The 26,175-nt window shown below is 45.7% G+C and overlaps 1 protein-coding gene across 1 annotated transcript in view; it reads left to right on the top strand.

Moving 5' to 3' along the window:
* Positions 1–26,175, top strand: part of Znf704 (zinc finger protein 704) — a 201,004-nt gene that overhangs the window by 51,846 nt on the left and 122,983 nt on the right. Inside the window, 1 exon segment of the mRNA XM_028887559.2 lies at positions 1,116–1,354. Within this exon segment, the coding sequence (XP_028743392.1) occupies positions 1,116–1,354 (239 nt within the window).

Here is a 26,175-nt window from a genome sequence, read left to right as displayed (position 1 = left end):
TCTGCAATCTGTGGTGACGGGCTAAGGATTTGCCAGTAGGACCAGCAGTGGCTGGCCTTTTCCTGTGGAGTGGGCGTGGATTTGCCGTGTCGCCCACCAGACGGGGATCTTCACTGTCCTCTCCACCACGGGAAGACTAAGGGGAGGCCAGAGCCCCTTGGAGCTCTGGCTGTTGGCATGGGTTCTGGAAATTACCTTGTCCGGATAAGTCCTGTGATTGCCATGTGCCCACATATACCCGAGGTTTCGCTCGGTCTAGGAGTTTGTAGTGATTAATGCTAGACTCTTGCTATTATCAAATACATTTTCATTTTCCTGTGCGTGTTGCTTATGGCTTTCAATTCGGCAAATAGAACTATTTGACTAAGGTCTTTTCAATTTTTACCTAAACTTAATAGAAACAAGCAAGCACAGCTCACATTTCAGGGCTGGGTAAAGACTGAGTGAACTCAGAGAGGACAGCTTGCTTTGTGTGTCTGTGAAATGTCTTCTTGGTGAGCTTATTTTAAAATACGCTCCATTGAATGAAGACTCCAGATTGCTGGAGAGTCTGACCCTTCTTGCTGTACTCAAAGCTTGAATTAATTTGCTGCTGAATTGATTTGTTAAGTGGCAATTACCTTATAAAACTTTAACTTTAGTTTACTTTTTTCCCAATGGTTCCAAAATTGGAAACAATGGGATTTAATTTACTGACTTTGATTTTATATTTGTCCTGCACTGTCTTCACTGAAAACTAAGATCAGTATTGATATTCAAAGAGGGATTGCCATTGTCTGTTAGCTGTCTTCTATTAAGCATGCCAATGGCTTTAAAATGCAAAGGCATGGAGATCTTGTGCTTTCATGTCTGGAAAGAAAGCAATTTCTTGAGTGAGTGATATTTGTGTTGCTGTTGTTTTGAGACAGGATCTTTCTGTGTAACCCTGGCTCTCCTGGAATACTCCATGTAGACCAGGCTGGCCCCGAACTGCTTGTTTAGTTCTGTGTTGTGTTCTTCCAGTTAAACAGTAAACTAGTGCAAACCGGAAGGAGAGCGTAGTCCCCCCTGGCTACAGCCTGGCAGAGCTGGTGTTCTGTGTAACACAGAGTCTCTTTCTGTGGTGTGTTTTGCAGGTGGGGAGTTTTAAGCGAGAAATGACCTTCACATTTCAATCAGAGGACTTGAAACGTGACTCCAGTAAGAAAATGTCTCACCACATGTTCCCACTGGCCATGGAGGAAGACATGAAAACAGTGGACACCAAAAAAGCCAACCGGATCCTTGACCAAGAGAAAGAAAACACTCGATCCATTTGTCTCCTCGAGCAAAAGCGGAAAGTGGTTTCCTCTAATATCGATGTCCCTCCAGCAAGGTAAGCCTTGGTCCTCATTTGGTTCTCTGTTGCTGCAGGAAATGGGTGGAGAGCAGGCCGGCTCGGTCTTGTCTGTTCCACAGACTTAGCAGGAGTTGTCTGTCAGGTTATCTGTTTCTCCTGTGAAGCAGGACTAATGTGGAAGCTGCCGTAGGTGAAACTGTTGTAGTCATAGAAAGAAAGTTACTGGGTCTTTGACAGATGTACATGCAAAAACATTAACAAATGAAAACACACTGTGTGAGGTTGTGGCACTTGAAGGCAAGTGTGCTCAGATCCTAGGGGAGGGTTGGCAAATTATCTCTGTAAGTTAAATTTAGCCTCTTTGTGTGGACTGTGAGAGGAGATAAGTTTGACAATTCAAACCATTTTAAAAAGGTGACTTTGTGATGCAGGCCGTTGGTGACCTGCAAAGTCTTCCATGTGTGAAAGTGTTCAGCGATGTCTAGTTGATGTCGTCATGCATGTCTTTTTAGAGATTTGTCTTAGCAAGGGGAATGGCCCAGTGGGTAAAGCGTCTGCCTTGAAAGCGTGAGGACCCGAGTTCCAGCCCCCAGAACCTGTGCACGGTTGCCTGCAGAACTGTGCACATCTGTAATCCCAGTTCTTCTGCAGTGCAGTTGAGAGATGTCACAAGTTCATGGGCAGCTAGCATGGTGCCCGTGAGGACCGACACTCAGGGTGTGTTCTGATGTTCACACGCACTCTGTGGGATACATGCACACACATTTGCGTGACAGATTTATAGAGTTTGTCACATTCTAATTTTCTTCCAACTCTTTTTTCTCGTTCTCTCACACCATACACCTGACCACAGTCCCTCCTCCCGCCACCCCTCCACAGTCCCCGCCCCCACTTCCCCTCTTCCCTTTTTTAAATTAATTAATTAATTAATTTTTATTTATATTGATGTTTTGCTTGCATGTATGTCTGTATGAAGATGTCAGATCTAGGATTTATAGACAGTTGTGAGCTGCCATGTGGGTGCTGGGAATTGAACCCGGGTCCTCTAGAAAAGCAGTCAGTGCTCTTAACCACTGAGCCATCTCTCCAGCCCTCTTCCCTTTCTTTCAACTCTTACCTAATGGTACTAAAGGGTATTCATATGGCAGAGTGGAAACAGAGTAGAACACACACACACACACACACACACACACACACACACACACACTCACACGCACACACTACACCACCACACCACACATACATACACACCATACACATATACCACATCCCCCACACACAACCCACACACCACACCACACACTCACACTACATATACACACACACACACACACACACACACACACACACACAATACACCTGCCCCCCCACCCCTACCTATCATTCCTCTTCCTGATTCTGTATCCAGCCTCACCCCCCAGCCTGCACTCCCCCACCCCCACCCCCAGCTGCATGCCCTGGAATCGTTTTGTTCATCCTCTGTCTCTGGACTAGAACAATGCCTAGTGCCCTTCCAGAGGGTCTGTGAGCACGTGCCAGATGAGGAAGGAATGGGAATGCTCTATCTGCAAGGCAGGTTGCTTGTTTTTAACACGTGTACTCCATTTTGATGCCAGAAAGGATTACCATGAAACTTTGTAAGCAATTGCTTGAGAAGTCTGGCAGTTAGTCACGTGATTCCTGACAGCTCACGAGGAAAGCAGTACCTGTGGGCTAGGAAAGAATGACCCCTCCCACCTGCTCACGTCCTGTGATTAGCATTTCCTTTGTCTTCTGCATTAAATAGAGGGCATATCTTCTCTAGGAAATTATGTGTTACTCTATCCAGCTACCACATCACCAGACTTTCTAAAATTATAGGCCTCTTGGTTTTCTGTAACCTCTAATTGCCAATTTTGTGTATCTCTTACTTCAGTCCAACTGTTTATTATTATTTGTTCTTCTATGATTTTTGTATAAAATACTTAATTAAATTATTAAGGATTAGATTTTGTTGTGGCTTCATTGTGAAATGTTTCATAGGCCCTGAAGCAGGTAGACACGTTGATTCATATGTATGTTTGGATGACTCATTTGATAAATGACTTGTTAGCAACTTGAAATGAGAAGAATTGTGCTTTTATGTTCTTCCCAAGCCTGTTAGAAGAACAGTGTTTGAGAGTTCAGGGCTGACTTGGAGTTCTATAGGACCTACCTTACACACCGTTTCCCACGGAATCTTTCATATGTAGTAAAAGACCTGGAATTAATTACTTCATATTCTCATAGGTTGTTGTAGGGTATAGCTTTAGTTTGGTTTTACACAAGGTCTCATGTAGCTCAGGCTGGCCTAAGACTCCCTGTATAGCCAAATATAATCTTGAGTTTCCGATCCTTGTGTCTTCCCCTCCTAAGTGGATTGTTGGTGTGTGCCTGCCGCCATGCCCAGTTTATGCCGTGCTGGGATAGAACTCCAGGCTAGTGTGTGCTAGGCAGGCACACTCCCAACCGAACCACATCCCAGCCCTGTATATTGGTTCTCTAACGTGATTTCACCTCTAGTTCCCTCTGGAAAAAGGAGAGGAGGCAAGGCCTTTTGCTTTTCTCTTTTCTAATGCTGGTCTGCAGAAGGTTCGCTCTCTGCAACCATTAGATGTACACAGAAGCACACTGCTCAAGCCGGGATTATTGTGAGCTTTTAAACAGTAGGGAGAAAATTAATTGGGTTTTTAAATCATCAATATGTAGAAAAACACTCCCCCCTGACAAGGTATAATTTAGATGAATTAATCTGCTATGAGAAGTGCTAGTTAAAGCGTCGTAGTTTGGGCTCTGCACTAATACACTTGTTTTCATTGTTGCAGCAAAAATGTAATCATCATAAACATGCTAACACTTGGTGAAACAAATTGCTTTTTTAATTAAATAGTCACGAAGGAATCAAGTTATGCAAATAATGTAATTCTCAAACATTTTCTTCTGTTTGTTTACAGTCATTAGGTTATTTAGTAAATGCTAACTTTTGACTAAGTAGATTGATATTTTGTTATGAGGAAACTTTCAATCACACGGTAGAAAGGAACAAGATTTTTCTTTCTGCTTACTAAAAGGAAATATAATTATAGCTGTCAGAAATATCTGTTGATGTTTGAGTAAATCTGGAGTGTAGTGAAGTGTATTAGAATAAGGAAGTCTATATATCTGTCATTAAATATGACCTGTAATTAGTATGTCTATGTATGTGTAATCCACACGTGTGTGTCTCTCGACACAGTTTACTACAACTCATTCTCCTAATTCCAGTCTTAGTGTTTTGGATACTCCTTAGAGGCAGGTGGTTGATGTAGGCTGCAGCGCTTTTGGGCAACTTAAGATTACCTGTAGTGTTTCTTGTTTAATGTTCCCTGTGTTCTTCAACTCTCTACAGTTTATAAAATGGAAACTTGAAGTTTATTCCCCAGAGTTCATACAATGAAGACAGTTGGGGTGTGTATGTTAATTGTCCATATCTCTAGGGAGGTCTGGGAATCCTGTCCACCCTTGATCTCTCTGGCCCAATGTTGAATTGTCTGATTTCGTGTTTTGCCTTCATCACTAGGTATCTAGTGAGTCCATGCTGCTAGTTACCTAGAACTTGTTAAAACATGAATGGGAGAGGTGCTTCCCTCCAGTAGCCTATGGTGCAGACAGACAGATGGACACGTAAATAGCTAAGTCCAAGAAACTGTTCAGTACGGTCTGCCTTCTCATCAGAACTGGATGAATTTACAAGTGAAGAAAAGAATGCTAGGAGAGTGATTGATTTCATCTCCCCATTTCATAGCCTGCTTTTCCATTTTCAGTGCCCCTTTGAGGATAAAGAAGGGTAGAGTGGAGAAGGAAAAACTTCAACCCTGCCGTCTGTTTCACAAATTTTTACAAAATGCCGCTTTTCTGAGACCTGTTTGAAGGTTGCTGGTGTCAGAAAGTTTTTTCCCCCACCTGTGCTCAGCTTGGCCACCTGAGAAGCAAGAGCCTAGGCAGAATTCAGCACACAAGCAATTTATTGGGGGAATGCTTGTGGGGAAGTGGGGAGCAGGACAGCTGAGCCTGAGCCAGCGGGGCAGGAGAGTAGGAGGGTGGCTGGAAGTGTGCCAGCAGCCTCACGGCCCATTTGGGGGACTGCCCCGTGCCTCCGCTGTGTCCTGACCTCTGCTCGGAGAAGCTTGGGACCTGGGCAAGTGCAGTAGATGCTTCTGGAGCCCAGCTCTGGTCCTAGTCAGTCATCGCTCTTGTCATGGCGGCCTCTCCTGCCTGGAACACTGTCTGTCCTAAGTGTCCTCTGCAGTACAGGCTGGAGCAGGGCTGGTCTCTGGCAGCCTGGACTGTCAGCGCAGGCCACTTGCGGCCTTTCTTATGCTAGATAAGCAAGCTTCATAGGAACAAAAGTAGTAATGGCTGCTGGTTCAGGCATCCCCAGAGTCATGCTTTTGAGTCACTAGAGGAAAGGTGTCCCTTCTGAGCTACCTCCAGTGGGCAGAGATGATGTTAGGAGAGCCCCTTGCTGTGGGGCCTGGCCAGTGGGGCCTGATTGGTTTCCGGAGGAAGTGTGTTTCTTAGGAGGGAAGTGATAAGGAACATTTGAGAATTGAAATACTGGAGTGTTTCTCATTATCCACGTCCTTCAGTGGATGAAGCTAAACCTAAGAAAGTGAGAGCTGGTGGAAAAGTGTGCTTAGCCGTGGTGACTGAACTCAAAGGCACCAGGAAGGAGTTGATGCTCCCCCAGGAGATGGCAGTCTCTGAAGATCCCTTGTCTCTAAAGCCATGTCACTTAGTGTGCTCACATGCCTGGTTACAAGAGACCAGACTCGGCCTCTGCCAGAAGCAGTTGTTGATTGAGAACAAGGAATCAGCTAATTAAGTATGAACCCCTACATATTTTAAAGGTGTCTCCAAGAGGAAATACAGGCTTCATTCTCTTTCAGGAAAGGTGAAGGAAATGGGGTTTAAGAGCACAGACAGGAATTCAGTTAGTCCTGTTGTCGGGTTTTATCCACACTGTAGCTACAGCAGCGCTTTGCAGTTTGAATGTGAAATGATGCCCCATCCGTGGGTGCGACACCTTTTCTTTGTCCCTCCTCAGTGGATGGCTCTCCGGAGAGGCAGGAATCAGATCACATCGAGTTATATTGGTTACGTTACATTTGTAAGTGATCAAAAAGATTTTCTAGAGGGCAGTGCTAGGCGTTCGTTAGGAAGAGCACTTTGGCTGTGTAGAGTGGGGTAAGCGGGACAGGAATGGACACAGGAAGACCATTCGGGATGGCACGGCGTTAGCACAGGACAGTGTCCTGGGAGTTAGGACTGAAATGGCGGGTCCGGATGAAGAAGCCGGCAGCTGAGCTCCAGCTGGAGGTAGAAGCGGGGCTGCTGGCCGCTCGGTGTGAGACACAGAGAACAGCCTGGCTGCCTCGACAGGGACGGCTTTCATGTTCTGGTTTGAAACTCCCAGTTCATTCCCAGGGGCCGGGGGAGGCTGGAGAAGCAGCAGGTCAGAAAATAAGACAGCGGGGTGAGCGGGGTGAACATCCACGGTTGGGCTTTGGGGCATCTAATGTGAGAGATGCGTGTAAGGTAGTCCACAGACCCAGGAGCAAATCCAGCCACCAGGCATACAAATGAGAGATGCCACGGTGAGGCATTGTAATTCCCACGTCATAAATGAGTGGGAAGACACAGGAATGTCAGGCAACACACAGGAGACCCTGCAAAAAACGACATGGAAGTTTCTGGCCCCACGGGGATTTTTTTTTTTAATCATTGTCACCAGTGTTTATGGGAGAATTTAATAATTCATTGTCCTTGTCAACTGTGATGCCATAAAATAAGTCGATGATCTTGGTACATACTAACACTAGCTCCCTGCCTAACCTCTGAACAAATCCAGCAGTTAGGCAGACACTGTTTGATCATCTAGACCAGTGGTTCTCAACCCTCCTAATGTTCCAACCCTGTACATCAGTTCCTCACACTGTGGTGACCCCAACCATAAAATTATTTTCGTTGCTACTTCATAACTGTAATTTTGCCACTGTTATGAATCGTAATATAAATATCTGATAGGCGACCCCTGTGAAAGGGTCATTCAATCCCCCAAGGGGTCTCGAACCGCTGATCTAGAGCATGATGTTTGTTCTGTTTTTGCCAGACATTGCCTTTTCCAAGGTACTGATGGTTAAATTTGTTGGATTTCACCCAAGCAGCAATTACAATTTGCTTATTCAGAGTGATAACATCTAATTATAACCCTAACACCAAAGCACTCTATTACCAAACCAGTTATAAAAGGGAAAAGAGGAAAAATTAACCCCAATATTCCTAGACCTAAGGGCAGCACTTTAGCCTATGACGATGATTAGTTCGCCGTCGGAAGAAAACAAAAGTATCGTGGTGCTGATTGTTCTGTGGTGTTCTGAAGCCAGCTGTTTGTCGCTTGCTGGATAAAACGGAATCATCTTCTTAGATGCCAGGCTGAAAACCATGTAGTTTTAAGAGATCTTCAGAAACTTGTTAGCCTTTAAAGATCTAGTTCAGTATTTGACAAGTGGTCGTGTGTGTGTGTGTGTGTGTGTGTGTGTGTGTGTGTGTGTGTGTGTGTACGCGCGTGCGTACTTTGAGAAAGGATCTCATTATGTGGACCAGGAGATTCTGCCTGGGGGGTGGGGGTGGGGGTGGGATTAAAGGCGCATGCCAGCCCATCCTGCTTCTTGTTCTCCTTTGAGTTCAAAGTTAGATGGTAACCTACTCCATCAACCATGTTCTGTGTCACAGGGAAAAACCCAGAGGCAGTTTTGCTGCTCTTTCTAGCATTCTTCCAGTGTCCCTTACAGCAAGGTCTCCTGTAGTAAGTTTGGAAGTAAATGAGATAAAGCACAGTTTCTGTCATTCATTTGTTATTTGAGATAGGGTCTTACTCTGTAGCCCAGGCTAGCCTTAAGCCTGTACCGGTTCTGTCAGCACAGCCTCCCTAGGACCCGAGTAACAGATGTGAGCCACCATACCAGACTTCAGAATTGCTGTCTTCTGCGTCTCAATCTCCATCAAGACCACCAGTTCCTGCGGGAAATACTTAATGTTTCATACACACATTAGGAATTTGCCAGGTTGCTAACTCTGTAGCTAATATGAGACCACTGAGAAAGGTCGCTTTAACATTTTAAAATGTTTTAAGCACATTTTCTTTAAAAACTATACATATATTGGGAGACTATAATGTACTCACACTAATGCTGGGTGACTTGTAGCTGTCTAGGGACACTGACCCCATCTCTAATATTAGAACAAATATCTTTTTCAGGAAACTCCTTCCTCCCCACGCTGCTTGTCCACAGTTTCAGAAATTCAAGTCAGCGAGTAACCGTTGCCTCTGTCTGCTACACAGCCAAAGTGCTGTGTGGGATCTGTACACATCTGTCCCACTGAGCTGGGATTAGGATGCTTAAGCCAACCAGCAGATCAAGATTAGCTAGGACAATTATGCTTTCTAGAGTCTTCCGTCACCCACTGAGTCAGAACCTTCCAGGAAAGACTCAAGATCTGAAACCACACTGGAGAGGGAAGTCATTCACGCCCTGTCCTTACTCAGGAGCAAAATTTCATTGAGGAGATTGCTGTGGTTTCTGATTGTTATTTAAAACACAGCTATCTCTTCCTGCCAGATGCTCAGGATGATCTCTGAGATCCAAATGCAGATCTGCTGCCCTCTGCCCACCAGCAATGCCAAGGAAGCTGGGGAGACAGAGAAACCTCCCAGATAGCGAACACTTCCTCTCTTTAACCAACAGCAATGCCGGTGATGTGGCCTTCATTTTCTCAATTTGTAACTTAAGAAAGCCTGTGTCTTGTGACCCAAATTGCCTTACAAATTTCATGTGTGGGGAGGGAGGGAGAGTGGGTAGATATGGGTGGATGTGTTTTTAAAAAGAACACTACACTGTTCCTGTGCTCATTTTAAATATAACTTATTAAAGCCACCATTTTCCAGTGACTGTGCACTACAGCCATTATTTATGAGTACAGATCACCACCGAATTAGAATATGCCACCTGTGGAGAACTGCATTTTGAATGTAGAACATTAGGCTCCTCTCTCTGGATCAAACTGGGTAGTTAGGAAGCAAAATTGTGAGGGGGCGGAACTCGAGAGATTTGCAGGCGTCACATCACTTCCAAAATGCCCTGTGTAACTAGCAAACCCTTCCATGGAAATGTGGTAAATGGGGAAACTATCCAAACCTCTGGTGGACCAGAAGCCCTGGGGCGGGTGGTCCTTGTACTGACGCCACAGGGAAATACCCCTCAGCACCCGGGAAAACATCACATCCCCCGTGGTGCCATAAACATTGTCTTCATCTGCAGAACTGGTTCACAGGGAAATTAATCAACATTTGTTTTCTCCTTATTCAAGTTCAAAGCTTGAATAGTCGGGTGATACTAGTAGTTGGATTCTTTTTTTTTTTTGGTTTTTCGAGACAAGGTTTCTCTGTGTAGCTTTGCGCCTTTCCTGGAGCTCACTTGGTAGCCCAGGCTGGCCTCGAACTCACAGAGATCCGCCTGGCTCTGCCTCCCGAGTGCTGGGATTAAAGGCGTGCGCCACCAACGCCCGGCCTAGTAGTTGGATTCTTTTACCTCCACTTCCTACATGACCTGGCAGCAGGGATTTTGTACTGTTTTTTATTGCTAAAAGGCAGGTGATAAACAATATATTCTGGGTTTTGGTTTTGCTTTGTTCTAAGAATTATACTTGAAGGGCTAGGGATATATGAAGGGTTCACAACACGGTCGCATTTACCGGGCGGACACTTCCGCCTAGCCATTTCCGGATCAAGGCGTCTCTCGTAGCTAGGATACCCGGTGGGCCCGGATATCTCCGCCTAGCAAGTTCCGGGCCAAGGGGTCTCGCGTGATCAGGGTCCATGACGTTACATGGTCACGTAAGCACACAACGTGACCATGTGATCTACGTACATGCGTGGATTAGTGACGTGACCTGGCCACGCCCCCAGCCGGTTTTAAAAGTGGAGCACCATGTTTCCCAGTCCCTCTTCACGCACGTGTCTCTCACACAGGCCTGCACTCTCTGTCCCTTTATTTTCTAATAAACTCTTATAAGCGGATTCTGTCCTGTTTCGTGACGTTTCCTTGCAGGGTAAGAACACAACACAGCTAAATAACTAACAATATAGCTCAGTGGTATAATGTTTGCCCTGGGTTCAGTTTCCTCAGTGCTCAAGTAGCACTGTCCAAAAGAAATAGAATGGGAGCCACACATACACTCTCACAACTTGTTTTCACCACATATGAACAGGACAAAGATTAGCCGAAATAAGTACTTAATTTAACCCAACACCCCCCAAGTGGTTTTTCAACACGTGATGAAGTTATTCAGGTGTTTTACATTCCTTTTGGCATGTTGTAGCTTCAGAATTTGCCCTATGTACTACCGTATGTGGCAGCTCGGCCCAGGTACCTTCCAAGTGATCAATGCCGTGTGTGGCTGGCGATGACCGAGGCAGCCGCAGAGCCTGAAAGGGAGGGGTGGGTTAATTTGCCATTTCATCCCGACTTCCTGCTTATTCCCGAGACACCAGCTTCTCTCTTTTCACTTCTTCTACTCCAACACACACGAAGAAAATGTCTCACCTACGCTGATAGGAGTGGAATTCTCTCAGTATCAGAGCGTGAGGGCTGGGGGAGGAGTGTCTGGGTGAAGAACTCAGTTCACTTCAAGTGGTCGGAACTCAGTAGCCTTAGTTGGAAGTCTTCAGCAGATTCTGGTGTGGCCCCTGACAGGTGATATTTTGTGTAATTGTTATGAAGCTGTTTGAATTCCATCTGAGTCAGATGGTAAGCAGACGTCATCCCAATTCTAGTTTTTTAAAAACATGAAACCAGCTTCATCTCTAGTGTTTGAGAGAATGTCTTTTGTTACTGCTGGATCCCATTGCCCCCACGGTAGTGACCTTTACAGAAGCACACATGCTTTAGGCTAGGTCAAGGCACCACACCAGGCATCTGTTTATGCTTTTTCTTCCTATTATACAGCAGTAAGAAAAGTTAAACAGTGCATATGACTCTAAAACTGGGAAATGCAATAAATACATTTTCTTAAGGACCCCCGAGTTCAAGGGTTTCCTTTGGTTCCTGGCTCCCACTGTTAGTTACTGCAGCCTTTAAATATTAGCTCCTCCCTCCCTTTTGTCCAGCATCCTGGTTGGGGAATTAAGGGATAAAGTTTGAGAATTAAGGTTAATGTGGGATACTTAGAGAACTCGATTTTTATCTTTAGGTAGTGATAACTATTTAGGTGAAGTCCTTTGATTGGCATCGTAGAAAAGCGCTCTGATATCCTGTAGGGATGAGAAGGTGGGAAAGATGGACACTAAAAGCAAAAGAATAGTTAAGAAACACCTCTAGAAACCTGAAAGAGGGCTGGAGAGACGGCTCAGTGGATAAGAGCATTGGCTGTTTTTCCAGAGGACCCGGGTTCAATTCCCAGCACCCGCATGGTAGCTCATAACTATAACTCCAGTTCCAGGGGATCTGACACCCTCATACAAAGACACATGCAGGCAAAACACCAGTGCACCTAAAATGAAAATAAGTCATTTAAATTTTTTTTTTTTTTAAATCTGGGAGAATTATGAAACCTTAATCGAAAGAGAACTCAGACGTTTAAGGTGCAGACTGCACGGAACAGGAATGGAGCTGATGGGGAGGACACTGGAGGGTCGTGGAGCTCAGAATGACTAGGAATTCTAGCCCAGGCATCTAGTTGGAGAAAGTGGTTGGTGATGCTAATCAAAACAATAGGTAACCCAGGAGCGATCCAGAAGAAAGTAGATGTGGGCGGTGGGAACAAGGTTTAGAGAAAGATATGTGGGGTTTCAGGGGCCCTTAGCAAAAACACCGTTTAGTGATGTTTCTTAGCACAGCCTGGGCAGTAGGTCTGCTTACAGAGAACAGTGTGCAGACTACTTTAAATAGTCAAGTGGTAATGTAAGAACTTGCACTTAGAGGTGCTGGCTACTGTAAAGTATTTAGTTTAAATACCAGCCCGTCCAGAACTCCATATTCATATTTTGGCCTGTCAGGATGTGAGTTTCACATGCATGCCTGCATCTAATGAGAAGATACTGATTGTTCCTTTCCACTTGGGATGCGTTTTAACTGTGTTTGGTAAACATTTGTGTCTTGAATGGAGTTTGTGACGTCATCTTTCCTAAATTACCCCTGCTCAGAAAAAATCCATCCCATAATAGACTTGGTGGATTCTTCTGCTCCTTTCTAAGAAAACACAGCTTGTAAGGTCTATGCTTTTTCCTGCATCCATTTTGCTATTGTATTTAAAATATAGGAAGTGTGGCTTTGTTTGCAGACTGTGAGTGTCCATCAAATCTAGGTAGAAACTTGTATCTTTCTTATCTGGGGTTTCCTGCACCGGGATAAGGAATCTTTAATGGTTCGGAGTGCTGTTACATTTAACTGAGTTCTTCCGAGGCTGCTGAATAAAACACAGACTGGATCGTACAGGCCGGGAATGGTGCCCTGCTTTTGAATGGATGTTCTTTCTGGCCTCAGGTGGTAAGCACATTCACTCCATGGCTCTCAAGATGTCACCTCAGTTCGCCGTACATGCGGTATAGTTTCACAGGGCAGGTAGTGTTAATGATGTCAAGGCTGAGAGTGTTAACCAGTTCCCCACCTCTGTCAGGACAGGCAGGCCTCGGTGGAGCTTGTAGCCACCTGGTGCCTCTTAACCATGATGGATGGCATCACCACCTGTTGCAGACTACTTAAGAACCTGTTCTCCCACGTGCCCGTCTTTAGGCTTACAAGTTTTCTCTTTGGTTTGTTCCTACCCAGCAGTCAGTTGTGTTTTCCACATCCCAGCCGATGTGACAGCCTGAAAATCCACACCTGGAAATTTGTCCTACTTTGCTTTCCGTCGCTGTGATGACATACCATGACCAAAAGGGAGGGAGGGGGTTATTTGGCTTTCACATCTGTCATTGAGGGAAACCAAGGTAGGAACTCAAGCAGGGTAGGAACCTGGAGGTAGGAGCTGAGGCAGAAGTCATAGAAGAGGGCTGTTTACTCACTTGCTCTCCATTGCCTGTCCAGCCGGCTTTCTTTTATAACCCTGAACCGTCTGCCCGAGGATGGTACCACCCAGTGAGCTGGACTCTCCCACGTCAGTCACTCATCCAGAAGCTGCTTCGCTGACCTGCATTCCCTTAATTGAGGTTCCTTCTTCCCAGATGACTCCAGCTTGTGTCAAGTTCCCAAATAACAGATCTGGAGCTGAAGGGAGGCACTGCCACACATCTGAAAAGAACGCATTTGCAATTCAGCACCAAACCTCGAATTTGCTCATCCTCGGTTAATAACTCCTGCCCTGCTTTTCGTACACTAACACAAAATAAAATTCATGATGTAAAAAATCCACTTGCAGCTGCAGAGGGACGTCATTTCAAAGACTGAGATCACGTGAAGAGTGTGTCTGCCTCTGAGAGGAAATCACTTAGGAACAGAACCGGTGGGTGAGAAAGGTCTGCTGTAGAGCCCTGCTGCTTTTTGGTCTTAAGGAATCCGACTTTGTGTCATCCCACACACACCTATATCCTGGGGCAAGGCGCTCCCCACGCCTTGATCCCTGGGAACAATCTCAGCTATGCCTGTCAATGCTCGAGGTAACTACTGGGTCTCCTTTCTCAGAGTGCTTGAGTCTAAAGCCAGCGGCACACCTGGTCTCTTTCTTTTCAGACTGGGGAGCAAAAATGGTTTGGGTTTGATTCTTTGCAAAAAGATGAAAGAGAAGCAAAGGGGAGGTGGCTCAGGGAGGGAGAACACGTGTCCTGTAAGTATGGTCACCTGAGCTTGAACCTGGGCGCTGGCCAAACAGAGGATGCACATGCACTGATCTGTGACCCCGCTCTGTGGGGGAGGGGGAGAGGAAGATCACCGTGCCTGCTGCCTGCTAGCCCAGCATCAGGGTCCCCGAGAGGTCCCATCTTAAGGGAGTAAGATGGAGAATGGGAAAGGACACCTGACAGCTTCCCCTGGCCCCCACATGCGTATACAGGTGTGTGCACACTGCAGGCACACCACACTCTCACATGCATACACACACACACACACACACACACACACGGGGGGGGGGGGGAAAGCGAGCAGAAGCCTTTACAGATATTCACCTGTTCCCTTGCCGTTTGCTCCTAACATTACTAAATTAGTATGTATGGTCAGTGTCTCTGCGTAGTGGATAGAAAGAAATTATTCTCATTAGTGATTAGGTTTTCTCTATCTCAGCTACTCTGAGAATAAAAGGTACACAAAGCCGAACTGACCATTGTAGCTAAACTGGCTCACGTATTGTTTGCTCCAAATATTGGCTTGTCAGCGGGCCAGATCTTTGGATTGCATGGTTAATTTGAGCTATTTCTTGGATGCCCAGGTAGAAGTAACAGTTGTGATGTGCTGTTCAAGGCCTTGTACATTTAAAACCCATGTTTTCCCTTCATTATTAAAAAAATAAAAATAAAACCCCCTCACTGGAGAGAGAAGTGTCTGCACAGCTGATGAACTGAGTCCCCGGCTAGTGATTTTGAAGCTTCCCTGTCTCTTTTGTCTTTTGTATGACAAACAGTAGTTGACAGACCACCAGAGTATGGTACCTAGGGTTGTCTCCTACCCTCTCGACGGGAAGGAGGCCAGGCCAATACATCGGTAAGGAACAGGTTCACCTAGCTTGTCACTGATGTGCGTGGTGTCTTGGGGCTCAGCCCTGTGTTACCATCTTTGAGAGTGGAAGGATGTTATTATATTGGGGTTTCGGTGCTTGCACTCACTGTGGAGATGTATCCAGCTAAGCTGAGCTAACATCGGCTTCCTTTGGTTTCAGAAGAGAAAGTGCATCGGTTTGAAAACTGCTTGATTGCGTAGCAAAACTGTAGCATGCAGTTTCTGTCTCAGTTCTTGACGTGTGGGGAACTGTGCAAGAATGAGAAACGATGGCTTGATGTATGCACCGTGTCAGGAGCTTTGATGCTCAAATGTTTGTTGTTTTTTGTTTCCTACTCCCTGAGTGATTTAATCATAGTACTTCTAATTACTAACATTAAAAAGCCACACAAATGTTCCCACCGTGTACTGCCCCGGACTGCAAGGGCAGTGGGACTCGGTTCTCTGATACCTGGGAGGTGTGTTGCGGAGATACTGTGTGCCATGGTGTAGCTGAGCGTGGTGCTTGCGACACTGTGCCGACGTCGAGCTTAGATCTCCGAGAAACGAGCTTTGTGAGCATCTTGAAAGTCACCTGCTTCATCCCCTTTATTTAAGAGATGGGAAAACTGGAGTGAAGGAAAGCTTCAAGTTTGCGTTTGAATAATAGACTCAAACATTTTCTGGAAGCTGTTTTTTAAAATGTTACCACGTTGTCATTCACAAGGCAGCACTTGGCATCCACTGTGCGTGACTTTCTATCCTGATGTGCTCAGAGTCTCCTTCTTGTAGAAAGGAGAAGCGGCCGCTCCGTGCGTGCCTCAGCCCAGGAAAGCTGCCGCCTGTCGGGGATTTTTCCACTGAGAAGGACGCTTGTCTGGAGTCAGAACTTGGCAGTGCCGTTTGACGGTGACAGTGGTGATGGAGAAGGCTCAAGGTGGGAGGCAGTCACAGACAGAAGCCGTGGGTGGTGCGGTACTTACTCTCCGCCGGGGCCTGAGAGCCCAGGCATCCTCGGGCAAGGTGGGACAGTCACAGATGGAATCACACCCGTTTCCATGGCCACCTGACCACGGAGGAAAAACCCCCCATGGCTGGAGTAATCTTTGTCTTTTGGAATATGTGATGCTTATTCTGAAGAATGAAGCACTACCCACCCCACCCCGTGAGTGTGTGTGTGTGTGTGTGTGTGTGTGTGTGTGTGTGTGTGTCCATGTGTCCTGCTCTACCGGATTCCACCTCATTGCTTTGAGGCAGTATCCTATTACTTTCTTCTTCTTTTGCTGGAAAATACTCTGACCAAAGCAACTTAAGCGGAGAAAGTTGATTTGCGCTTACAGTTCAGGGTGTGACCATCGTTTGGGGAAAGCATATCAGCAGGAGCACGAGGCCTGCCATGGGGCACCTGCAGTTCAGAAGAACACATACCACAGAGAGAATGGGAACTGGGGCCAGGCAGCTATAAAACCTCACCACTGCCGCCACCGCCACTGCCGCCGCCACCACCACCACCGCCACTGCCGCCGCCACCACCACCACCACCACCACCACCGCCACCACCACCACCACCGCCACCACCGCCACCACCGCCACCACCACCCCCACCGCCATCACAACAAAGCTCCGTCCTGTCAAGGTTCCGTAACCTTTCCAAATAATGCCACCAGATGGGGCCAGAGTGTTCAGACACACAAGTCTATGGGAGACATTTCACCTTCAGACTACAGCAGACAGGGTCTCCCACTGAACCCTGATCTAGGCTGGTGGATATCAATTCCCAGTTGTCGCCTGTTTCTGCATCACACACGGGGGTTATCAGTGTATATGGCCACACCCAACTTTTTATGTGGGTGCTGTGATTTGAACTCAGGTCCTCGTGTTTACATAGCAAATGCTTCTATCCATTGAGCTAGTTCTCCAATCTTACACTTCTGTCTTATGGACACTTGAAACAACTGAACAAACTAAAAATTCATGATGAAAAGAGCCAGAGGAACAAGAAGTTGGTTGTGAGACTGCGTCTCCTGGAAATGCCAGAGCCGCTACTGCACCCATGAAGTCTCACCAACATGGCTGTCTGAACGTGACCTGACAGTACCAGCAGACATGCTAACATGGAGGCGAGAAAGCTCCTGTGGTCTCAGCCTGAGACAGCTACCGGCAACCAGGGAACGCTGAGCGCGGGAGAAGCAGTCTTCCTAGGGAAGAGCACACCAACAGGTCATCCAGTTCCAGATGACCAGCCCTGAAAACATGCATACAAGTAATGCTATGTAGACTGAGCAAGTGGTGTTTATGTATTTGAGAACATGCACACACACACGTGTAACAACAGCTAAGGAAAAAGAAGCCACGAGAAAGCAAAACAGTAATAATCCTACAGTGAGAAAGATGGTGTCTAGTTTTATGTTCAACTCTCAACTCTCCAGGACTGAGTTGTCTCTGTAAAGTGAAATCACTCACAGATAATGTCCTGTGGCTTGATAAGCTGTCAGTCAGGTCAGACTTGGGCTCTCCATGATTCCAGAAACCATGAGGTGGTTGATGGCCCCAGTGACTTGGTCCTGCAGCAGTGTCGGGGTGGACTCCCTGGATCAGCTGAACGCCAAAATGCAGTATGTCAGCTAGAGCAGGCATTTGGTCATGCCAGTCTGCTCTCCGTGTCCTCCAAAGCTGCAGCATAACAAAGCCTGGTGTCCCCAGAAAAAAGCCTCAGTGACAAAGTGGGTTCCAAACTGGAAACTTCCCCAGAGGTAACCAGCCCATCTGTGAGCAGGTTGTAGAGCACATTTGGTTTTTGCCTATTTGAGTAATATGGCATTTAATTTTTATAGTCTGATAAGTTATTTAGAGTTCCGTCACACTAGTATTTTGGGGCTGTGGGTGGGGATAGGATCTCATTATGTAGCCCAGGCTGACTTAGTGAAACTTACTAAGTAGCCCAGACTGGTTTTGAACTCATGGCAGTCTTCCCAAGTGCTGGGATTGTAGGCATGAACTTCCACTATGAATTCTTCAGTATTATTTTAAAAATAAGAATTGTAGATCTTTGTCACCTCAGTAACTGAAGTGGTGACTAGGAATAAGGAATTAGAGCTGGTGGTGGTGGCACATGTCTTTAATCCCAGCACTCAGAGGCTGAGGCAGATGGATCTCTGTGACTTTGAGACCAGCCTGGTCTACAGGGTGAGTTTCAGGATAGCCAGATGTTACACAGAGAAATTCTGTCTTGAAAAACAAGACAAACCAATAACTACAACAACAACAAAAAAAAAGAAGAAGAAGGGAGGGAGAGAGAGAGAGAGGGAGAGAGGAAGGGAGGGAGAGAGGGAGGGAGGGAGGGAGGAAGGGAGGGAGGGAGGGAGGGAGGGAGGGAGGGAGGGAGGAAGGAAGGAAGGGAGCCTATAGCCATAGCACTCTGATTGCATCTAGTCTTGTCTGGCATAGCCATAGCACTCTGATATCATCTAGTCTTGTCTGGTCTCTGAGTTTCTTAGAAGGGAGAAATGAATGAATGGAAAATCCAGGTGTGGTGTAGCCGCACATGCCCACTGTTACAGTTTGGATGTAAAATGCCCTCACATGATCTCCAGCTGGTGACACTGTTGTTGGAGACTGCAGAGCCTTTAGGAGGCGGGGCCTGCTGCTGGAAGTGGATTGCTGGGGGCAGGCTTCACAGTTCATAGCCGGGTCCTGCTTCCTGTCCCATCATTGTTTTTGACCTTCCCAGATGTCTGGAAACCTTACTCACCATGCCCACCTCCACGTTTCCCCCTCTGTAATGAATTGAGCCTTCCAGCTGTCAGGTAAAGTAAGTCTGTCTTCGATTATGTTGTCTCTTGTTGAGAGTTTAGTTCCAGCAATGAGAAACACAGCTGGTGCCCCCATCCAGTTCAAGTTCTGCCTGATGGCCAGTTATGCACTGTGAGATAAGCATGTTCTTGTCCTCTGTGATGACATGGTGACAGGTTGACTCTGATATTTAAATTATGGGCAACATGAAATGTTAGCAGCTTCATATAGGTTCCTAACTTTTTGATATGTTGGGGGTCTTGAAATCCTAATGTTTAGACATTAGAGGCAAGTTGGTAAAAACAAACAAACCCTCCATTTCTTTTATTTATTCTTGCTTTTTTTTGTCACCTATAACCAGTAGACTTATAAACCTGCTCCCATGTGTGAGACACCAAGATTCACCCCAAGGTATGGTGCAGTTTTGAGAGAAAGCAGCATTCATTTGAAGGTCTAGATTAATACATTAAATTCAGCCCTGGAATGGGTCAGGATTTAAAACTTCAGCATAGCACGGTATTAAAATTACTCCTTACAATTTTCTGATATGTTGTTACTAGATAGCATCTGACAATTAGGAAGGTTAACGACTGGTTTCCAGCATATATACTAGTTAGCTTTCTCCTTGGTTGTGACAAAATACTTGAGTGAACCACCTGGATGAGGAAAGAATTATTTTAACTCAGACTTTGAGAGGGTTCAGCCTTGTCACTCACACACACAGGAATGTGTGGTACAGAACTTACGGTGGCCGGAACGTGTGGTAGAGGAGCTTCTTCATGTGGCTTTGAGCAGAAAGAAAGGGGAAAGAGACGCCTAGGACAAAACAGTTCCAAAGCTCCCTCTTTACAGTGACCCACTTAGCCAGCTAGGCTCCATCTCCAGATGTTTCCAGAATGACTCAAAGTAGCACTACTGCTTAATAGGTCAAGCATTCAACATGTGCACCTACAGGGGAGATTTCAAATTGAAATGATGGCACTAGCTGGGGGTCAGTTTTTCCAAGGAACGTAATGCAGCTTTTGATTTAAAGAACACACATTTTATAGTAGCCAAATTGTAGCTGAAGTGATCCTGTTCCTGCCTGGCTCCCACAGCCCTCAGATCCAAGTAAACACACAGAGACTTATATCATTTACAAACTGTATGGCCCAATGGCTCAGGCTTCTTGCTAACTGTTCTTATATCTTAAATCAGCCCATTTCTATTATTCTATAAGTTGCCACGTGGCTCATGGCTTACCAGTATCTTAACATGTTGTTTCTCATCATGGCGGCTGGCAGCGTCTCTCTGCCTCAGCCTTCCACCTCCCAGCATTCTCCTCCCTCTTTGTCTCGCCTATACTTCCTGCCTGGCTACTGGCCAATCAGCGTTTTATTTATCAATCAATCATCCACAGCACCAAATGAATTGTTTCCAGTGTTCAGTGTTACCACTACCACCACCCTAGTCTGTCCACAGAGGCAGTGGGAGGTGTTTTGGGGCCACTTTGGGTTGTATAAATAGTCCTGTGGGATGCCTACTTCTGTTGAAGTCCAGAGTACCCTCACTGAGAACAACTGGCTTATTTCCTACTTGTCCTTAAGTAGTGGGTAACAGTTGTCTATAATTCCATTGTTACATTAACTGCAAATATTTCTCTACATCACAGGACTCTGCAGACATAGCATTGTTTGACCCCAGATGGACCTGGTTGTGAATCAGACAATCTTCTGTGGTACTTTATTTCCTTCTTTAGGTTAACATAATATAAAATTGTATTTTCAATGTTCTAGTCAGTACTGGATGTATTTAGCTAGTACTTTGGAGAAATAAAAACCTGCCTGCAAGCTTCAGTTATTAAAATAGAACCAAGCACCCACTCATCTTCTTACATTCTGTGCAGTGTTTTTGAATGGCAGTCTAAGTATTTTAATTGGTCTCAAGCTGATTTATAACCCCTTGTTTTATGTTTCTCTAAAATTTACAAGTTATGGTGCCATTTTTATTCAGTGCCATTAAAACAGTACAAACAGCATTTAGACAAAACAAGCTCTATTCAGAAACCCAAGGGGTGTTCACTCACATGGTCTCCTTACTTTTAGGTGCCAGGGCATCGTGTCTATCCTCTGGAGGGTCTTCATGTAAGCTCCTGGAGTGGAATGGGGCAGGGCATGGTGAGGAGAGTCCCCCACATCGCTGTATCAGGAAACAGTCTGTCACTCATCTCCTGTCTGGAACACGGACTCCTATTATGTTCACCCTTGGACCCCTGTTAGGTGTCAGGATCTGAATATGAAATGCCCCCTGTTGGCTCATGTGTTGAATGCTTGGCTCACAGCTGGTGGGATTTGACGCTTGACATATACTGCATGCCTACCATGGTCTTTTCACTTTGTTTTCATAGAGCTTGTGTGGAAAAGCTTCCCTGGATCCAGCTTATGGGACCATAGAGAGGAGATGTGGAAAATGATCCTGGGTTTTCGCTCCACACGTGCATCCAGTTGAGTTGCATGGTCATCTTTGTACACACTTCCCATCCGTGCCTCGCTTTCTTCCCGGGCACAGCTTGGGTGTGTCCAAACAAACAGAACCCACAGTGAACTGCACTTGTTTGCAAAGGCATGTTATTATTGGAGCCTCTCCTTGTGGGAGCTGCAGTTTCATGCGATACTGCTTCCTCCTGGAAATAAGTTAGACATGTCAGTCGAGCAGGTAAAATCACCTTTTAGCTTGCCGCTCAAAGGGGCTTGCTAGGTCTTCTAAGGAGTGTTGTAATATGGGGGAGGGCCTGTCTTGGTTTCCTAGAGAGGTGTTTGATGTGTTGAGCTACAAGGTAACTGCAGTTTCTCTGATGAGCACCTTCATCTAATTGGTCTTCCATCTAATTGTCGTTAAAGTCAAGCTAAGCCGCAAATGATCACTGGGAGGCTTGGTTTCTTCATAAAGTCAGTAGAACTGAAGTCTGCATTCTTTTCCACTTTTTCTTTTTGTATGCATGTGGCGTGCATATATGTACACATGTTTGCATGTGGGTAGACACAGGTTTGTGTACATGCATGCATGTGTATGCACATTGTGCAGAGACCCAAACTTGACTGCCAGTGTCTGCCAGTTGCTCTCCACAATATTGAACTGAGTCAGGGTCTCACAACTGAAACCAGGGCTCACTGGTCAGTCTGGTTTTAGCTAGGCAGCTTACCCCATTGTCTCTGTCTCCCCATGCTGGGATCATAGGCAGGCTGCCATGCCTGCCAGGCTTTCTGTAGGCCCTAGGCATCCAAACTCTAATCCTCAAGTGCTGTATCCACTGTACCGTCTCTACAAATCAAGGCCTCTGTATTCCTAAGAAATGCACTAGCCAGGCAAAAAGCCAAAATATGCTAACATCTCCTTAAATAATCTATTTCTTTTTCCATGCGCTATATAATGCATAGTTGTTTTCACTGTTTTGATATTCTCATTTGTATAACTTTGTTACATCGGTTTTGTCCAATTAATGTCGATTTTCTCAATATATGTATATATATATATATATATATATATATTTTATTTTACAATACCATTCAGTTCTACATATCAGCCATGGGTTCCCCTATTCTCCCCCTCCCAACCCCTCCCCTTACCCCCAGCCTACCCCCCATTCCCACCTCCTCCAGGACAAGTCCTCCCCGGAGGACTGCGATCAACCTGGTAGACTCAGTCCAGATTTTCTCATTATTTATAACAAGTATGCATTTATTTATTTATTTATTTATTTATTGAGACAGGGTTTCTCTGTGTAGTTTTGATGCCTGTCCTGGATATGCATTTATTTATTTATTTATTATTTATTTATTTATTTATTTATTTATTTATTTATTTATTTATTTATCGAGACAGGGTTTCTCTGTGTAGTTTTGATGCCTGTCCTGGATATGCATTTATTTATTTATTTATTTATTTATTTATTTATTTATTTATTTATTTATCGAGACAGGGTTTCTCTGTGTAGTTTTGATGCCTGTCCTGGATCTCACTCTGTAGACCAGGCTGGCCTGGAACTCACAGAGATCCACCTGCCTCTGCCTCCTGGGTGCTGGGATTAAAGGCATGTGCCACCACTGCCTGGCAGATTTGTACTTTATGAGACTGATGTGCTACCTACTGCCCAGGTGGGACATCTGAACCATTGTAAATTGTAGGTGTTGTCTGTGCAGTGACTTCAGTCCACGTGGGATTACAGACGTATTTGCCACAGTGTTTAAAATGATCTGATTGTGTATTTCAGATGTGATCTTGATGCGTTTTTTGCAGGGAGGAACAAATCTCTTGCCCTCCTTCCACTAACAAAGAGGTGACATTGCTATGTTAGGTGACCAGCAATTGTCACTTCAAATATCTCTTGTCTTCTTGCAAGCACACAGGAAGCAAGCAATAACTTTCGTGAATAAAACTTGCTTAATGTGTGGTGGCACTCTGTGTATTAGGTGGTTGCCCCCCCTGCTTCCTTCGTACATTTAGTTTAATAGAGTATACTCCTCCCCCTCCCTGCCTCCCTGCCTCCCTGCCTCCCTGCCTCCCTGCCTCCCTGCCTCCCTGCCTCCCTGCCTCCCTCCCTCCCTCCCTCCCTCCCTCCCTCCCTCTCTCTCTCTCTCTCTCTCTTCCCTCTTGGTTTTAAAGGCAGGGTTTCTCTTTGTAGCTTTGGCTGTCCTGGAACTCACTCTGTAGACCAGGCTGGCCTCAAACTCAGAAATCCACTTGCCTCTGCCTTCAGTCCTGTGAAAAGTGCTGGGATTTAAGGCGTGCACCCCCGCAGCCTGACCGAGGACACTCATTTTAGACAATTAGTGCATACAGATAAACAGAAGAAAGGGTACAAAGGGAGCCAAACCATTTAATGATAACTGCCATAATGTCTTGGTCTCAATTATTCATTTATATTTGCAGGTACAGAACATGCTTATTCCAAATGATTGGTTCCATGACATGCTTTGAGATTATAAAATCATATTCAATGCACCATGAACTTATGTCATGAATATTTACCCATACTCTAGGGTATAATTTTAATGGATAAAGATTTATATCATATGTGTGTATCACAGTGTATTTAACAAATATCCCAGTAGATGTTTTCTATTTCTGTTCCAATTGTTATCACAGATAGCACTCTGGCTAACTAAATCAGATATTGCTATGTATAACGAATCAGCACACACCTGTTGCATTAAAGCAAACATGTCAGTGTCTGAGGAGCCGGCATCTGGGCAGGGCCTCGTTAGGTGCTCTGGTTCAGTATGTCTCTCAAGTGTACTGTTGCTGTGTTGTGTCAGGTTGAGTTCTTATCAGAGAGCCCAGCCGGAAATGGATCTGCTTCTAAACTTGTGCTTGCTACAGAATCCTCTACCTAAGGAGCTGCTGAAGGTCGGGATTCCATTCCGAGGCTGTTGGCTGCAGGTGGCTCTCTGTGGCTTGCCAAATGGCCTTGGAACAAACCTTTGTGTTTCAGCAAAGCCAGAAAGAAGAGTCTTCTACTCTTGGTGTGTTTATACTGCTGAGGAGAAAGTCGGCCAGCAGGATGGAAGTTAGTTATATTCCTTGCACCTAACCGAAGTGTTGACCTCCTGGCCCCTCACCTTGGCTGTGCTGTTTGTTAGATGTGTATTATTGGTGGATCTACACTCCAGGGGAAGGGGATAGATAGGTGAGGTTGTGAATGCCGGGCAGCAGGAGTCACTGGGAGTCATTTACAGTGTGCTGCCCCGGGAACCATCTTGTAGCAGAAATTCATGAATATCCTTTTCTGTCTCCAAAATAATGCTGTCCAATTATTTTCCAGAATTTGTTAATTCTGTATTCCCAGTACTTTTATTTCAGCAGTTCGGAGAAGGAGATGAGTTTCCCTTTCTTTGATTAAAGTCCTTAGCCTAATAGGTGAAGTGAGAACATTCTGAGTCTGCCTTTCGTGTTGCCGATGCCAGTTTTTTTCTGTCTCTGTTCCCACATGAGATGTATCCCAGATTTCTGCCTTCTCTTTTCTTTCTGTGAGCTTGCTGGCCCTTAAGGGTCAGCCACTTGGTGTCTGTGAGCTGACTGGCTGGCTGTACATCTCCTTAGGCTTGCCACAGTCTAGCCATCTGTACGTGTCTGTGGAGGTGTCTTAGAATCTCTCCAGATGACCGTTTCTGTTTTGTATGTGTGTATATACATGTGTACATGTGCATATAGGTGCATATGTATGCATGCACATGTGTGCATATGCATGTGTGCATGTATGTATGTGTGTTTCAGAGCATCCTCCAATTTTGCCTTCAGCCACTGTTTCCACCCATCACCTACTCTACCCAGTGTGGCTGCCCTCAAACTCTGTCCTCCTTTTCTGCCAGGGCAGCTCCCATTCACCTTTGAGATGACCTTAGCTCTCTGGACTCCAGCCAAGGGCTTCTGCCATGCCAACATTCCCCTGGGTGGTTTCCTAAGCCAGATGTGGTGATGCACACCTATTGCCTCAGCACTCCAAAGAGTCATGAATTTGAAGCTAGCCTGAGCTACATAGCAAGACTTTATCTCCAAAATATAAGTAGGGGTGGTGAAAAAGCTCAGTCGGTACTTAGCGTGTCCAATGAAGTGAGTTTGATCCTAAAAACTCAAATAATAAAAAGAAAAGCGGGGTGTCGTGGTGCACACTTGCAGTCCGGGTGCTGGGGAGGAGGAGATCAGATCCCCAGGACTCCCTGGCCAGGCAGCCTGGCCTACTTATAGCAGTACACATCTATCTCAGCGTTCACAACAATGTTCCAGAGTGTAGGTCCTTACGAAGATCTGCTTTGCAGAATGGGTACAGACGGGAAGTATATGATACAGCCATCGTTTGTATTGGGCATTTTGAAATCTTACAGAGGATCAGTGTGGTTTTTATCAGTTAGAGCTGCTCTGGAAGGATGCAGAGTGGAGACTGAAGGCTGCTGCATGTGCTGACTAACGAGGCTTATACCAGCTCGGGGTACTCTTGTTGTTTTTTCCCAGACGACAAAGTCTTCAGCCACTTCGTAGTTTTTATGGCAGCTCCAGGATGTCACAAGCCCAGGCTACTGTGTCTTGTCTTCTCTACCCCTTTCTGTGTGACTGCTATTCCTGCAGACCCGGGGTCTTCCCCGCAGACCAGGGGTCTTCCCCGCAGCTTCCAGCATCACACTTTTTCCAGGCTGAGCCAGTGAGAGACAAACAAAAGACAAGTGTTGTTTGCCCATGAAAAGATTTCTCTGCATTGCTTTTCTGTTCCTTCTGATGACATCTCACTGGACAGAGTTGTCCCTTGGCCACTTCTGTAGCAGTACATGGCAGGCTGAGTTGAGTTTCAGG

Source organism: Peromyscus leucopus, chromosome 2 (genome assembly GCF_004664715.2).
Source record: "Peromyscus leucopus breed LL Stock chromosome 2, UCI_PerLeu_2.1, whole genome shotgun sequence".
Classification (NCBI taxonomy): Eukaryota; Metazoa; Chordata; class Mammalia; order Rodentia; family Cricetidae; genus Peromyscus; species Peromyscus leucopus.
The sequence above is the reverse complement of the archived record's forward strand: the minus strand, read 5'-3'. Positions and strand labels throughout refer to the sequence as shown.